At 35.0% G+C, this 16,182-nt stretch overlaps 3 protein-coding genes across 3 annotated transcripts; 1 reads left to right on the top strand and 2 right to left on the bottom strand.

The window, feature by feature from the left end:
- Window positions 1–891: 891 nt before the first annotated feature.
- Window positions 892–1,982, top strand: MONOS_15684 (uncharacterized protein; the record flags this gene model as incomplete). Its single annotated transcript, XM_067868577.1, has 5 exons — window positions 892–941; window positions 1,343–1,452; window positions 1,511–1,619; window positions 1,671–1,889; window positions 1,976–1,982. 5 exons carry the CDS (start codon window positions 892–894, stop codon window positions 1,980–1,982), a joined length of 495 nt encoding a protein of 164 aa, XP_067730374.1.
- Window positions 1,983–3,667: 1,685 nt separating this feature from the next.
- Window positions 3,668–3,997, bottom strand: MONOS_15685 (uncharacterized protein; the record flags this gene model as incomplete). Its single annotated transcript, XM_067868578.1, has 1 exon — window positions 3,668–3,997. One exon carries the CDS (start codon window positions 3,995–3,997, stop codon window positions 3,668–3,670), a length of 330 nt encoding a protein of 109 aa, XP_067730373.1.
- Window positions 3,998–10,326: 6,329 nt separating this feature from the next.
- On the bottom strand, window positions 10,327–15,677 carry MONOS_11265 (putative WD domain, G-beta repeat-containing protein; the record flags this gene model as incomplete). The annotated part of the gene is made up of 4 exons (XM_067863780.1): window positions 10,327–14,493; window positions 14,583–15,024; window positions 15,107–15,264; window positions 15,360–15,677. The coding sequence occupies 4 exons, from the start codon at window positions 15,675–15,677 to the stop codon at window positions 10,522–10,524; spliced, it is 4,890 nt and encodes a 1,629-aa protein (XP_067730372.1). The 3' UTR covers window positions 10,327–10,521.
- Between the last annotated feature and the right edge of the window lie 505 nt (window positions 15,678–16,182).

Genomic DNA, 16,182 nt, shown 5'->3' with positions numbered 1-16,182 from the left:
TGAGGTAATCGAAATTTGTTCATCACAGATGGATAATACTAGATGGACAGAACTCAATTGTCCGTGAATGAAGAGTTAAAAAGGAGAATATTTGTCCGAGTAAGTGAATTGCTATAGATGTAGAATTCCATGGAAAAGAATAGACATTTCAAATTGTATCATACTTACAAAAAAGCTGAAGCAGTCATGTTGTTGTGATATTATGCTTTCGTTATTATCTTTCGACAAATGCTGTGAAGATAAAAGATGGGAAATATCTGGACAAATATTGCTTGTTTCATCATTCCATCAAGAAAGCGCATTGAAATAGAAGTCTTGAATAAAAATAATATTTCGTTCTACAACGAAACATAAACGATCCTTGCTTTGTCATATTAAACTCAACGTTTTACAATCCAATTCTTCCGTCACAAAAATATATCTGAAAATTGATAACAAATGCTAGCCTTAATTTCATTGCTTCGTTTTGTTTTCTTATCTTTTTTCGCTCTAAATATCCTTCCCTTGGCATGGATAGCAACTCTCCTAACTAAAAAATATCACAAACTGTTCGCCATCCCTGATGTTCCAAAATGCAATATAATTTATATTGATCATTTTTTTCGTAGAAATTCATCCTTTTATCTTCAATCAATGATATATCAGGAAAAGGTTTTCATTTAGGGCAAAATTCTTTCATTTATGAAAAAAATAACGATTTGTTCCAAAAATTTTCTCCAACCTTAACATAATAAGTCTTTCATTCCCATGTCAAAAAAAAAGTGGATAAATTTAAAATTTGAGAAAAATATTTGAAACTTAAGAATGGAACAAAATTCAGAAAGCTCAAAATTTCGTCCCATTTCTTCGTTCATAAAAATAATGTTATGGCAGTTTTAACCATAAATTTTTATGGATTCATGCATGCAGCTCAGCTGTTTTGTTGCCAGTGTTATAACACAGTTTGGAGCATAACAACAAAAACTGAACAAGGGTCACATTTCGTTACTTGTTCAACTGTGGATAAATCACCTCCTCCTGATGATAAAACTCCTTTATGCCGTGATTGCTTTCTAAGCTTACAAAATGAGAAAAAAATGCTTCAAGACAAACAATTGCAAACAAGACATGAAAATATATTTTTTAATTATTTTTATAATGATGAAGAACGCCTAAAAACTATTTTGGAGGATAAGATTAATGAATTAAAAGAAGCAGACAAAGAGATTTCAAAAATAAGAAAAGATATAGCAGATCTTAATGAACAATTAAAAACCACTAAAGGGGAGCTCATAAAATCTGATGATTACTCATCTATTTGTTGCTATTTAAAATCATCCTCTACTATTATTTCTTCGCATAGACTTATAAAAGAGGATCTTCTGATAAAATCTTTGGAACCTATTGAAGCAAATTCAAAATCCCCCCTTGAATATATTTATAACATTGATTTAGAAAGAGTTTCTATAAATGGTTTGATGATTGTTGTGATGAAAATTAGTTTTGCCTTTATTTTTTTTATCTTATTTAGGATTTACTTTGTGTTCTTCGGATACAAAATCGTTCAATTGTGCCCTAAGTGTACTTTCATCATATCTAGATTGTCTGACTATAATATATAAGAACAAATCTTCATCAGAGTTTGTTTTTTATTATTATTTGTTATGTTGTATTGTTTAATTCGAAAATAGTGTTATGTCTTATTCGTTTATTCATCAAATGGGATCTACCATTTTTCAGTCCAATAAATTCGGCAAGAAAACAAGTAAGGATATCATTATCCAGTTCACGCTATCATCAACACGAAAAAGAGAACCCAGTGTTAGCTTTACTAAATCCAATGATCAAGAGAGTAGCTTAGTTCAGGGAATTAATGGTCTCGTAAATGTAATGGCTAATTTAGGGAAGAAGTTTTCAAATTTATATATCAAGAAGTCTTCAGAATTAAAGGAAAAGTTTTCGGAATTATACAAATCCATAATGTACTTTTTTCAAGACTATAGCGAAGAAGAAAAAATGGAAAAAAAGAAATATTTTTTACTTAGAATCGATGATATATCATGGTGGAAAGGGTTCCTTAGCTTGCTTCAAGATTTTAGCAGGACAATTTTTTGTGATTGCTTTTGTGGGGATAACTCCTTTCATTAAACGTTAGTGATTTTTTTTTTTTTTTTGAGAAAAAATAACAAATTTAAAGTAGTTTTTGAATTACAAAATTTGAATATTTTCTTTATCGAAATTCTCTAAAAATGTAGTGTTATTTTTTATTCGATAATTTATTTTCAAATTGAACATATATTGGATGAAATTCGAATAAGACATTTTAATTTGAATAAAGATAGTTTATTCGAATAAATAGCCTTTATTTCAAATACAGGCAGTTTATTCGAATAAACCATGTTTATTTGAGAACTGAGCCCTTTATTTGAGTTATTTTTTATTATGGGATTTTTCGATCAAAAAGCGAAATAACACTAAACATTTTGATGTTTCAAAGATGTTTTAAAATGTGAATTGAATATTTAAATAACAATTTTCATTCATTTCACGTTTCATTTTGCGAATTCACTTAAAAAATTAGAAAAATCGGATAATAAAAATATGTTAGCTCCTTTTTTAAATTGCTGAAATATTTAAGAACAGTTTTCCTGAAAGAAATATTTCCTATTATTAAAACGAAACATACGACGAACAACTGACTTTAATATGTGTTCAAAAGCACGTTTGTGAACATAAGTTCAAATGAACTTATCGAGAAAAGAAATAATTCTTTAATGAAAAATGAAAATTCGATAAGTGTCATTAAAACGGAGGTGTTAAATTCTGAAGAATAGCTGGGAAAACTCTGATAAATGCAACCAAATGAGTTTTTTCTCATTTTTTCTTATGCTATTCAGCTGCAAATGGAATGTAAAATGACGTGTTCTCCAGCTCCTGTATTCCTCCCAACGGCTTCGATATCCTGGGGTGCGGTTCAGACATATATCTGTGTACATCGTTCTGGTGATGCATGCTGAACATTAATTCAGATTCAGCAGGCAAGGTGCTGTTCATCAAGGCATCTGAACTCACTCAAAAAGAGTTTGACCTGATATCCAGCACAGTCGCCTCCAGCAGAACTGAAAAGGCAACAATCACATTTGCATCAGCCATTCTCAACAGCACCTGCAGTTGTGTTGTTCTCAGCACAGGCAAGCTCAGTTTCAACCGCCTCGATTTTTCTATTGCTGGAGGAGCCTTTCTTCATAACTCCGAGTTAATGTCTTCCTCCACACCTCATGATCGACTTCTGTTCAGCAACTGCTTGTTTGCTCCAGTTGGTTCTCAGACTGAATGTTTATTTGTTTGTGCTGAAGGATGCAGCATACAGTTGGAAGAGTGCGTGTCTATGCTATTACTCACTCTTAATCTCTCCTGCGCATCAGCAGATCTGTGGCGATGAACACAACTGCAATTCAAGAGAGCCATGCCTTGTAATGCGATGAAAGTGGGCTGATAGAAGTGATACTTTTGAGAAACCTCCATCTGAATGCTGCTAGGTGCGAGTTCAACAACGGATAGAGCAGCAAGAAAACAGGAAAAAGAAATGCGCATTATGTGAAAAGTGCAGACACAGATGCAGCAAAGCAACATCCCTTTTAGAGGCTGTCACTTTTGTTTTCAACGATTCAGCCAAAGACAGAAATATTTATGTGGACTGCTTCAATATTAGTGCGAATGTCACCCCAGCCATCTTCAACTTCCCATACGAACTGTTTTTCAATGATCCGCATGAGTTTGTGGGGAGCGACCAAACATTTGGAGTTGCTGACCTGTTCCGCTTCCTTATTCCGTACTCATCCAGCGAGATATACCTGTCCGATGCGGGATTCGACATTGCTCGGTGTGTATCTCCGATCGAACACTTCCGATCCTTTGTGGTTGGCTTCGAGCACATGGACGCCTCGGCTGCGCACAAAACGTTCTGCTTCAGCTGCCCAACACACCTCACTTGTCCAGAAGACTTGCCGAATTTCATATTCCAGTTAATACCCACTACGAAGCAACGTAGTCAGTGCTGCTGTTCCAGAAAGACAGTCAGAGATCCAATTCATTCCTCCTGAACAGTTGGAGTCTCTCTCTTTCAGAGATCTCCCTCCAAGATTCTGATGGGTTCAGCAACGAAGTCAGCGCGATCATCCTCAGCAAGCAGAGTTCATTGGCCTGGACTAGAGTGCTTTCGACTCACATGCAAGTGTCGCTGAGCTTGGTGCAAATACCTTTTCTGTTGTGGAAGTTGAAAATCTTATTTAAACGCAATTTGAGTTGACAAACACCGATTTCATGTGTTCGATGTTTCTGTTGCATGCAGCATCTGCAAGTGCATTCCATGCCATTCACATTTATTCGTGCAGACAATCCAACTACTCCATTGAAGAAGCCTCAAGCAGCACCAACAGCTCACCCAATTCCCATTTCTCAATTTCAGTCTTTGGATAAACTCTTATAAATGTGTGCAAGCAGTGAAGAAGTTGGAGATTGTTGGGAGCAAGCAAGAGAGTGCGGTTGAAATTGTTGTGAATGAAATAATTTTTGGATGAGAAGAAGAAGCATCAAATAAAAGGAAGTTATTTGGTTAAATAATTTGAGCAGCAAATAATAGGTAAAATATTACATCTTTGTACTGACCCGGTGGTGAGCTTCACAGAAACATGTATGAGTAACTGGGCATATCAGAATATGAAGTCGACAAAAAAATAACATATGATTGTGAGTGGATAAATAACAAAAGCAATGTTGAAAGAATATGAAGGATATTTTCGTAATGTGAAAAAAATGAATCAAAGCAAATAAACAATAAACATGTCCATATTTTCAAAAAAAGAAGTTTTCAAACTATTCTTTACGTTGAATCGCAAATGATGTTTAAGGAATGCGTAATTTTTGCATATTCTTTTGGATTTTTATTTTCGTGCTAACGTTCAAATAAGGAACAAATAATATTGCTCGCTCAACAGCAGTTGGATGAGCATGCTTAAATGTTAACGGCTTTTTTGTTAAATAACTGTCCTAATCGAAAAATTGTGGATAATAATTTCAAAAAATCATAATCAAAAAATAGAGATTGTGAAACAAGATGAGTGCAAAATAAAGAAGGACGTATTAATATACATTATCAATCAGTTTGGCGAATAACCTTTTCAACATGAAATAATCATTCCAATGTGAAAAGAAGAAGAAATCTTTATTTTCATGAAATATTTCCAATTTATGTTATGATCAAAGTTGTCAAAAATGATAATTCCACAAAAAACCTCTTAAATATGTGAAAGATAATTAAAATAAATTTATGAATCATGAAAATTTTCATTAAATATCATCATAAAAAAGTTTTTCTTTGATTTTCACGAAAAAAATGTTTGATCACTTGTTTTAAATTTTTTATTAATTGTGAATAACGCATTAAAAACATTGAAAACATGAACAAATTTTCCATAACAATATCTATTAACTTTTTATTCGAATCTTTCATGGTTGATTCGAGAAAGCAGACGTTTATTTGAATAAACTGCCTCTCATTCAATTAAAAGGGGGTTTATTCGAATAAAGTCAGATCATTCGAATAAAAATTGTTTATTCGCATTTCATCCATTATAATTCGGATTCATGAAGGTTTTAAGTAAAATTGAATAAACTGCAACCAAGTTTCAATTTATCCAATTCAATTTTTTTCGGTTACAAAAATCTTTGAATATCCAATACGACTGCAATGTGATTTTTGACGAGACAATTGAGTTATATAATCATTTATCAAGTATTTTTTATTAGTCTTTGTGTTGTAAAAAAAAATTGTTGAATGAACTTTTTTTTTAACTACAATCATAAGAAAAACAATCCAAGAGAAAAAAAATTTCCAAAAAAAGATAAATAATGAGTTCTCAATTTTTTTACTATGAAAAAATCAAAGTTATCAGACACATTTTTTTGTAGAATACCTTTTGTTAAATTTTCTATTTTTTAAAAAAATTGGAAAATTATTTTTGGAATCATATATTTTTGTACGAAATTTTATATCCAAAGGTTTTTCATCATTAGCCTAAGATTTTTCTTCCAAACGTTGAACATGACCATTATCACAAAAGTTAAGGTGGATTGAAAATAATAGATGAGGAATAATAAAATTGTTCTATATTTTTTCAATGTTTATTTACAGATATTCAAAGCAAAAATATGAACAAAAATTATTTTTTTTGAAATAGGGTTATGATTTTATCTTGACCTTTTTTCTTTATCACGACCCTTTTCTTTTTTGCCTTGTCAGCAGCTATGCACAAACCTGTTTAAAATATAAAATAACCAGAAATGTTTGAAATGTTTTAATTTCCTTATTTAGTATTTTTTTTTCAATATTTCATGTTTTCCAAAATGATCGGGGATTATAATAATTTTATGTGTTGATCATTGGCTTGCTGCTTTTCCAGCGAGTATTTTTTATCAGAAGTTTTAAGCTTTCATATCATAATACATCGTTACTTTTTCATATGTGTCAAAATTTTTTTGAAAAGTTCCTTTTGTTTAATTTACAAAAAAAATTAAAATTTCATATTTCGATTAAATTTCTGTTCCCACTCCCCAAATTTTCCTCTCAAGAAAATAAAATCTTTTCATTGGTATTATTTCCATTTTTGTGAAGTTTCGTGAGTAGGAACAGAAATTTGATCGAAATAAGAAATTTTTATTCTATTAGAAAATTAAACAAAAAGAACTTTTCAAAAAAATTTAGACATGTTTTAGTTTTTTTAAACTTTCTCAACTTGTTTTTTTAACATTTTTTCTCATTTCACACATTTTTTCAAAAAACACTTTTTTTTAGGACACATATGAATTTGTTTTGAAATTTATTGAAATGACAAATAAAAATTATAAAAATAAAACGATTCCTGTATGTTTAAATAATTATTTGTTTGTGAATATTTGGTAATTTGAATTACAAAAAAATCATATATTCTTGCTTTTCAGTTAAAATTCTTGAAAAGTTCCTTTTCATTTCAATGCTTAATACAAATAAACAATAAATAAGATCTTGCATATTTTTTTCATTTGAATAAAATTTGACACAAACACTAGTTTATATTTAAAATCGTGTTTTATGCAAAAACAGTGAAATGAGAAAAAAAGGTCAAAAATTATATTGAAAAAGTTAAAAACAATATAAAATAAAAATATATGAATGTGGAATTACGATGTTGTGGCTTAAAACGTTTTGTTCAAAATATTCGCTTTCATTACCAGCAAATCTTTGATCTGGGTACTAAAATAAAAAAAATAACAACAATTTATTTGTACAAAAAATTTTCAAAAAATTAAAAAACAGAAAGTTGTAAATCATTATGATAAAACTATTTATTTATTTATTAATTGTTTCAAACTTTTGCTAAGCTCGAAAAAAGCTTCAGAAAGTTTCAAAAAAAAGGGTTGAGATAAAAATTTGAGGTAAAGATAAAATATGCACCCTGCACCAAAAATAAATCAAATTCGAAAAAAAATAATTCAAATTCGGAATTAATAATTCGAATTAGAAAAAAAATAATTCGATTTCGGAATTAATAATTCAAAATCGAAAATTAATAATTCAAAATCGAAAAAGAATAATTCAATTTCGAAAATGATTATTTCAATTTCGAAATTCATCTATAACTGAGAATTTTAATTTTTCTCGAGAATGGATTTCAGAAAATTTCAAATTATTTTTTAACCAATCAAATATTATTATTCTAAGAAAACTGTTTTTTTAAAAATGAAACAATCAACAAATCAATTTTTTAAATTTTTTTTTCATTTTCGAAAATCATCACTCAAAATAAAAAAATATTTTTAAAAATTCATTCTATTGAATAACCAATTAAAAATTGCAAATAATCAATCACAATTTATTGAATAACAAAAAACAAGAATTTTTTTCTCAATTATATTTTTTCTGTTTCTTTGGAGTAAAAATAGAAAAACATCTATTTTTAATACAAAAATGAATTCATTTTTTTTTTTTGAAAAACTTCTATAAAAGAAATATGAATTCAAAATAAATGAATTTTTTAATTGAAAATGCATCATTTTTCAAATATAGATAAGCAAAGTGAACTGATGAAATAAAAATAAAGAGAAGTTAAAACCCAAAACACAATTTATTCATTCCACAAATCAAAATATTTTTAATTTCGAAATTGAATTATTCTTTTTCGAAATCGAATTAATAAATTATGAAATTGAATTATTAATTTTCGATTTTGAATTATTATTGGTGTATTTGACAACAAAAATAATCTCCCAATTTCATGTTTTACTCAAATTTGGGTTTTCACTTATGAAACTTCACTAGAATGTTTATTATGGCATAATCAAATTTCAATTTTCATTTTTGTGAATTATGTGAACAGGAACTTTTCATTTTTCAAAATGTCAAAATATAATATAAAGTGAAAACAAAACCAAGAGAATTTTCGAAAAAAAATAATTTTATCAACATTTTTTTTTGCTTGCACAAAACATATAGAAAAACTTTTAATGTGATTAATTTTTCAATTTGAATGAGAATGGTCTCTTCCTTGTTCGAATATAACCTATAACTTTGTTTTTTCTGTTTCGAGTCACATATTTGTGTTTTTATTGCTTTTTTATTCGTCAATCATCTATTCTTTTGTTTGTATATTTTTGAATAAAACAATCAAACAGAAAACAATATTTCTATGAAAGTATTTAATTAATAAAATTAAGCAATAATTTTCAAATAATGCCAAGGCAGATTGTCAAATAAACAGTTTCTGATAAACGTTTAATTATGTGTGATTATATTTGAACTCAAATGTTTTCTTACAAATATTTTGCTTTTGAACATAAATATGAGTCATATTTTGTGAACACTGAAAAGTGATAACACTGTTAAATGAAACCTTTGTTTCATTTCATCTTTATTATTGACTTTTGTTACACTTTCACTTTATTTGGCATTCCAATGCAATTTATCTTTGTTATTATTAATAAGCAAAAAACTTCACATATCACTTTAATTTTTGTGTTCCAAAAAAAAACTTGCCATTTTCGTGAAAAGTGTTTATGAAGAAATAGTCACTGTTTTTCTTGTGTGTGAATGAACAACATGGCTAATATTTTTTGAAAACTTCATTTTGTTTAATTTAAAATAAAACAAAATTTTCATATCATCATCATATTTCTGTTCCCTTTAATAAAACTGCACTGGAAAGGAAACAGAACCTGAACAATGTTATTTTTTCTCTTTGAAAAAAGTTACGTGAGTGGGAACAGAAAATTGATGAAAATATGAAATTTTTATTTTATTTGAAAATATAACAAAAGGATGTTTAAAAAAAAAATTAGCCATATGGGTGATCATTTTTGAAATTAAAATTTTTTTCGGGGTGTGGAAAATTAAGAAAAAATTATGAATTTGATTAAACTTAATTGTTGAATGATTTATTCATTCATTTGCATCAAAAGACATCGTTTGATGAAAAAGAAAGACAGAGATGTCTTTGATTGGAGTTATTTCTTTTCTATGTTCATTGACAAAAACTCCTAACCAAAGTTTTAAACCAAAATTTTACTTAGAAAAAAATAGATTTCTAAAACAATCACACATATATGCAAAAAAATGTTTTTATTTATATGAATGAAAAATTGTCACGAAAATGTTTCAACTTGAACGTCTTTTTCAGTTGGATTTTTATTAATTAATTTTCGAATTGAAGTATCTTTTTACTGAGGATCCATATCAAATAATCATAAGAGGCATGAAATGATAAAAAAAAAATAAAAAGAGAGAGAGTGTGAGAGTGAGAAGAACAGATATCGTATGCAATACCGGACAAGATCGATTTCACAATAACTGCAAGAGTAATCATTCTGACAATTTTCCTCAAAATATATCTCATCAATACAAACTCATTTGAAACACAAGACTTTCATAACTTCCTCGTTTATGCTCAGAAAAAAATTATAATTGAAATTATGGAGAAATATGATTTTGAGTATCTCCGAGATTTAAATAATAATTTTTTTCAGAGCATAAACGATGAAGTTTCAAAAATTTATTATTTCATATGAATTTGTATTGATGAGATGTATTTTGAGGAAAATTGTCAGAATTATTCCACTTGCAGTTGTTGTGAAATCGATCTTGTCCGGTACTTTATACGATATCTGTTCTTCTCTCTCTCTCTCTCTCTCTCTCTCTCTTATTTTTTTTTTTTTTTGTGCAAAATGTTAAAGGAAAGTTATAGTTAATGTTCAAAATGATGACTAATTTTTTATTGGATTTAATTTCCGTTCATGAGTGCATTAAATAGAACAATGAAAATAATTTTCTGTATTTATTTTTCAGTTTAATGTAAATAAAAGTAGTGATATTTCTCTGTGAAGTGAAGGAATAAAATAACAATTATTTTGCCATAAAGGTACAACAATAACAAAATCATTAATAACATTAAAAAAAGGAGAGATAAAAGCAAGAGAAAAAGTTTTAAACAAGAAGTGAATTTTCGGTTGAAATCAAACAGATTCGCTATCGTTCAGTCCATCCACCGAATCGATGTTGCGAGAGCTATTTTCAAGAGAATAGCTTTTACTGCTTCCACCAACGATTGTGTCGTCAGTACCGTCTGCTGAGAAAGATGAAGAAAACGAAGACGAAGGTGGAGATGGAGGAGAAACGGAATTGGAAGATGTGTTGATAGATGGAGAAGAATAGAATGGTCCAGTCGAATCTTCTCTCTTTGTTGGTGTGGTTAGAAGTGATGTAGAGCCAGCCCCTGAACTCATTCCCAGAACCGCCGAGGAGGAAGAGGAAGAGGAGGAGGAGGAAGAAGAAGCTCCAAATCCTTCCATTTCTGGAAGCACTTCAGCAGCCTTCGAGCCATAAGGAGACGGCGATCCTTTTCCAGACCCACGTTTTGCACCAGCAGACGAGCCAGAAAGGCCACCACCCAGAACAGGAGCAGTGCCAGGCACACTGCCTGGGGAGCTGGTGTATCCTCCGATGGAAAACAAGGATGTGGCAGGCTCTCGAAGCTCGGCCAGTCTTCTTCGGAGTCTGTCGATCTCTTCTTGTTGCTGGCGCAGTTGTGCAGCAACACGTGGTGGCACACCCGAAGGAGCCACTCGCTTGCTGAAGTGGATGGACGGCGTGTCCTTCTCATCTCGCACAGAACGCAGCTCTTTCGATTTGTTCTTCAGCTTTCGCCTCAGATTGCGGCATTCTTCAATCAGCTTCGTGTTCTCCTGCATCAGCTTCAGCTTGTTGGCTTCGTGTTTCCTCGTCTCCTCCGCCAGCTGCTTCTGGAGCGACGCCTGGGTCTCCACAAGATGTGCCTGCTGTCTCTCATATTCTGTGCTGATGTTCTTGTCGAGGCCACTTCTCTTTGATGCTGCACCCGTGTTGCGTGCAAGGGCATACATTCCAGCACGCAGCTGGACAGGATCCTGCACAAACGGCTCAACCTGCGCGATTGCTTCTTCCAAAGAGCGCCCTTTCGTCTCTGACAAGACAGATGCATCAGTCACTTTTTTGATCTCCCTGTGCAGCACCACGATCTGTTCCTTCAACGAGGCCAGCTCTGCCTCCATCGTCTGCGTCTGCTTGTTGGCGAGGTCCAATTCAGTGTCCAGCGCTGAAATATCGTCCTTCATCGTCTTGATCCGCTCTTCGCGTGGCTTCATGTTCAATTTGAGCTCCTTGATGCGATAGTCCTTCACATACTTGTGCTTCTCCAAATCCTGATTCTCCTTCTTCAGTCCATGCACAACATCCTCTCTCTCTCTGATCACAACATCCTGTTTCGCAATCTGCGTCCGCAGCTGCTCTTTCTCCATCAGTCGCTGCTCAATCTCTCGCTGCTTCTCAACCACTCGGTCCATTTCCTGCAGACGCTTCTTCTCAAACTCCTCGGCATCTTTGTCGATTGTCTCGCACGCTTTTCTCGCATTCGACGTTTCTGCCACTAAATCTGCTTGCTCAGCACAGACAGCACTGATCTGCTTCTCATAGAACTCTCTGCATCCGCTCAGCTGTGCCTCTGAATCGTCGATGTTCTGTTTGTGCATCTCTTTCTCTTTTCTCCTCTCTTCCGCCAGCTTCTTCAGCAGCGCCTGTGCGCGTGCTGTGCTTTCGGACAACTGCAGCTCCAGTCGTGCTTTTTCATCGCGCATTGTATCTTCCTGCTGTAGCTGCATCGCCTCGTAATGGCTCCGCCAGATTGTGTCTTCTTCGTCTTTCTCTCTCCGCAGCCTGCCAACATGCGACACTTTCACAGCTATCCGCTCGTTCTGGGCTGCTCTGTGCTTCTCAAATGTTTCTTTCTCGTTTCGAGAGATCTGAGAAACATTTTCTTCTGTCTGCAAACGAGTGACTTGAAGCTCTTCACGTGCTGCAACAATTTCTTTCTCGCGTTCTTCTTCTTCCATCTTGCACTTTTCTTGCAGAAGTCTCTGCTCTTTTTCTGATTCCAATCTGACAACCTGGAATTCAAATTCTGCTTTGTTGATAAGCGATCTCAGCTGCACTTCCAACTCATTCCGTCGTGCTGTTACTTCATCCAGCGTGCTCCGTGTTGCCAGCGCCTCATCTGCATGGGCTCCGCGGAGAATGGCAGATGTTCCGCTCCCAACAGCTCCAGCACTGGTTCCGTCGTTGCTTCCACTGGAGCTGCTACCACCAGAGTTAGAGATATCAAACACACACAGTGTTCCATCAGCATCTCCTGTTACCAGCTGCGAATCGATCGGAAGAACAGAAAGCGAACGGATTGGACCAATCTGACAGCAAATGTCGAAGAAGTGGTTTGTCCCCGGTGGCCCTCTCTGAAGTGGAAGAGGATACGATCGGATGACACCTTGGTTAGTTCCAACAAACAGATACCGTGATGTGCATGCAACTTTCACAGCTTCCAAAGAACATGGCTCCTGTACAGCTATCAACGCACCTTCTGAATCAGGGTTGTATTGGATCTCGCGAATGTAGAACTGACGGTCAACACCCCCACCACCCATCCCACTCATCCCACCACCAGATGCCATGCCTCCAGCCTCGCTCTCGTTGCCAGATGACATTTGCGACAAAGAAGAGCCTGTATTCATTTGGGACTGATTTTGCGCAGAGCGTTCTCTATCCACCTGCTCACTCCCCACAACATACACCGAAGACCCGTCGTCGTTCATGCAGATTGAAGTGTAGTGGCATTTTGCAGTGAGAGACTCCGCAAAGCGGTGGATGTCCCGCTTTTGTGCGTTTTCTCCATCAATTCTGAACAGATACACAGCACCAGTTGCGCTGCATGTTGCGAGGATGTGGTCGTCGGGTGACCAGCACATACCAGTCACACGGCCCATGTGATCAGACATCCGGTGCCTCCACTCAGAGCTTCCGTATGTGGAGAAGACGAGGATGGTTGTACCAGCGTGCACACACGCCAGCAGATGCCCTCCGTGCGAAAAGCAGACGAGATGGCACTTCTTCACATTCAGCTCGCGCATTGGTGAGAGACCGTCCATCAACAAAGAGGACAATCGCAATTTGTCAGCAAACCCAGCAGCCACAACAAAGCCAGACACATCTGTATCCATCCCCAGAACAGCATCGGTGAGCGGAACCGAAGAATCCAGCTGCCTTCGGGTTGCGATGTCGAACACGCGCAGCGAACGGTCTTCGCCGGCGGTGACTACAATCCCTCGGCGCTGTGATGGGATTGCGTGTGTGACGACGCTGTAGTGAAGAGACGGAAGCAGTTCCCGCGACTTGGTGGAGAGCGGATTCCATCCCATCAGTATAATTCGGCCCAGCCCACCTCCGCCCACAATAAACGTATCACTGTTCTTTGAGAAGTGGAGAGTGGCAACAAAACGAGGGCAGTAGTCGCTGGTAAGCACGTCGGAGTGGCGTTGTGCAATAGGAGCAAAGAACTGGGTGAGTGCACGAGTTGCTGTCGGCCCTCCGCCCAGACCTCCGCTGCCTCCACTGCCAGACCCGCTTGCTGCCATCCCGATGCCAACGACGCTTGGGCCAGAGGCAAGCGGCGAAGATGCTCCTCCCAAAATCCCCAGACCAGCCCCACCAGGCGCGTTTCCTGTGAATAAAGTGCTTGCTGAGCCAGCGCCGACACCACCAGCAGTACCTCCAGCAAGAGTGATGGCTGCTACTGTGTTTGTCTGCAGTTGTGTTGTTGGGAAGAAGCACGAAAGGTGCGGTGGGAGTTCGTTGTTTATGTCTGAGTCGATGCTACTTGAAGATGCAGGTGTATCAACACCAGACTCAGAACGTGATAAATACAGAGAAGATGGAGTTGCAGAAGAATTCCCTCTGGCTGTTCCATAAATGCTGTCAGAAGAAGAAGAGGAAGAGGAGCCAGAATCAGAGCTGCCATCGCCCGCAGCTCCAGTAAGTCCTGAGTTTGATCCAACACCCCATCCTATCGGAATGTGCGTTGGATGAACAGACAACGGATGAACCCCTGTTCTTCCAGGAGTCACCTGAAAAAAAAATTGTAAATAACATAATTACAACATTATTTAGTAGAGAAAGAATAACAAAGATCGAATTTTAAAGAACAAATACAAACTTTAATTTCAGGGAAAAGCCTTGTATCACAAAGCGAATATACGCCAGCTTTTGTATATTCAAGTGTGTGCTGATCGAGTGGAATAACTATAACATTATGTGCAGCATCAATCGCAACAATTCCCTTTGGACTTTGACGCACACACACAATGCTTTCGCCACAACCATCGTGAAGCAGAGTGAAACCTTCAGCTGTTTCCTCCACAACTTGTCCTTTTGCTTCTCCCATCACAACATTTACGGATGTTGGGGAAAACGTCGCGCTCACAACATCAGATGGTTGTTTGATTTCTCTATCAAGTTCAAGTGTTCCTGCGTAGTGAAGCGTTGTCGCCTTTTCTTGCTCTCCATCTAATTCATCTTCTGAAGAAGTGTATGTCAAAACTGCCACATGACCATTACCACAACAAACAATATGCGAAGTTGCTTGATGATGAAATTGACTATTATAACACGTTTCAAATATAATCATGACATTATTTTCAGGATCAAAACAAACAAAACAATAAAGATGTTCTCACATACATATCTGAAAGAGGTCCATATTGCTTTGGCAGGGTTATAAAAGCTGAAAGTCGTGGCCTCTCTTTATCGAGATACCAGACAGCAACAGAAGTCGAACCAGATGAGAATGTCGCAGCAAGAAGCCTTGAATCATGACTGAAGCTTAATGAAGTTATTTTCTTTACACACGATGTCATAGATACAATAAAAATAATCAAAATCAAAATAAAATCGATCATAATAAGTTCAGTTGAAAAGATGAATTTGTGCATGCCCGCCCTTCAAGAACATCAGCTTTTAAAATTGTTTTTTTCGAAAAAGGAATTGTAAAAAGCTCAATAAACGGCTTCTGATCCGTCATCTGCGCAGCAACGGCAATTAATCTACGATTTGCAGAAAGTGCCATTGCAGTTGCTGTACTTCGAGAATCACAACATGAAATATCTTGAGTGTGATCCACTGGATTATATATGACGAGTAACTTATTTGCCACATAACAAATACGTCCATCGGCTAACAATGCACCATTTCCGACAACGTCAGGCTTCCAACCAAATGTCAAAGATGGAGAAAGAGGATTTTCTCCAGACATCTAAACTGGTTTCACAATTAAAATGGGTTAGTTTTTAATAATTTTTAAAAAAAATAGTAATTTTTAAAGTTAATATTTTGTGCAATTCATTACAACACAGAAACAATATATTTAGAAAAAAAGAACTAAGCCATAATATAGTAGGCAAAATTATTCGAGAGGAATTGTTTTTATGTTATATTTGATTTCTTTTGTGTTAAGTCTGATTTCCAATGCAATACACCAGTTTGTTTCACCCAAAGAGTTACTGGATCAAAGATTTGTAAACGAAGCAAAGCAAATATATTCTCAACATCAATCGATGATAAACTATCACTCAATCTTTACAGAGAATACAAAACTTCAAATGCAAAAGTTGCTGCCAACACAGTTGTCTTGGAACTCAGCAAATTCTTGTAAATCATTGTTGAAAACATGGAATTCAACATTAACAATTTCTTCAATCGATTTCTTATATTGTTCCAGAGAATCAATTGCGGAAATGTGCTTTGATGGCGCAATAACC

This window comes from Monocercomonoides exilis (genome assembly GCF_001643675.1).
Source record: "Monocercomonoides exilis strain PA203 chromosome Unknown scaffold14-1859848, whole genome shotgun sequence".
In the NCBI taxonomy this organism is placed as follows: Eukaryota; Preaxostyla; order Oxymonadida; family Polymastigidae; genus Monocercomonoides; species Monocercomonoides exilis.
This window is presented reverse-complemented; position numbering and strand designations above follow the sequence as displayed.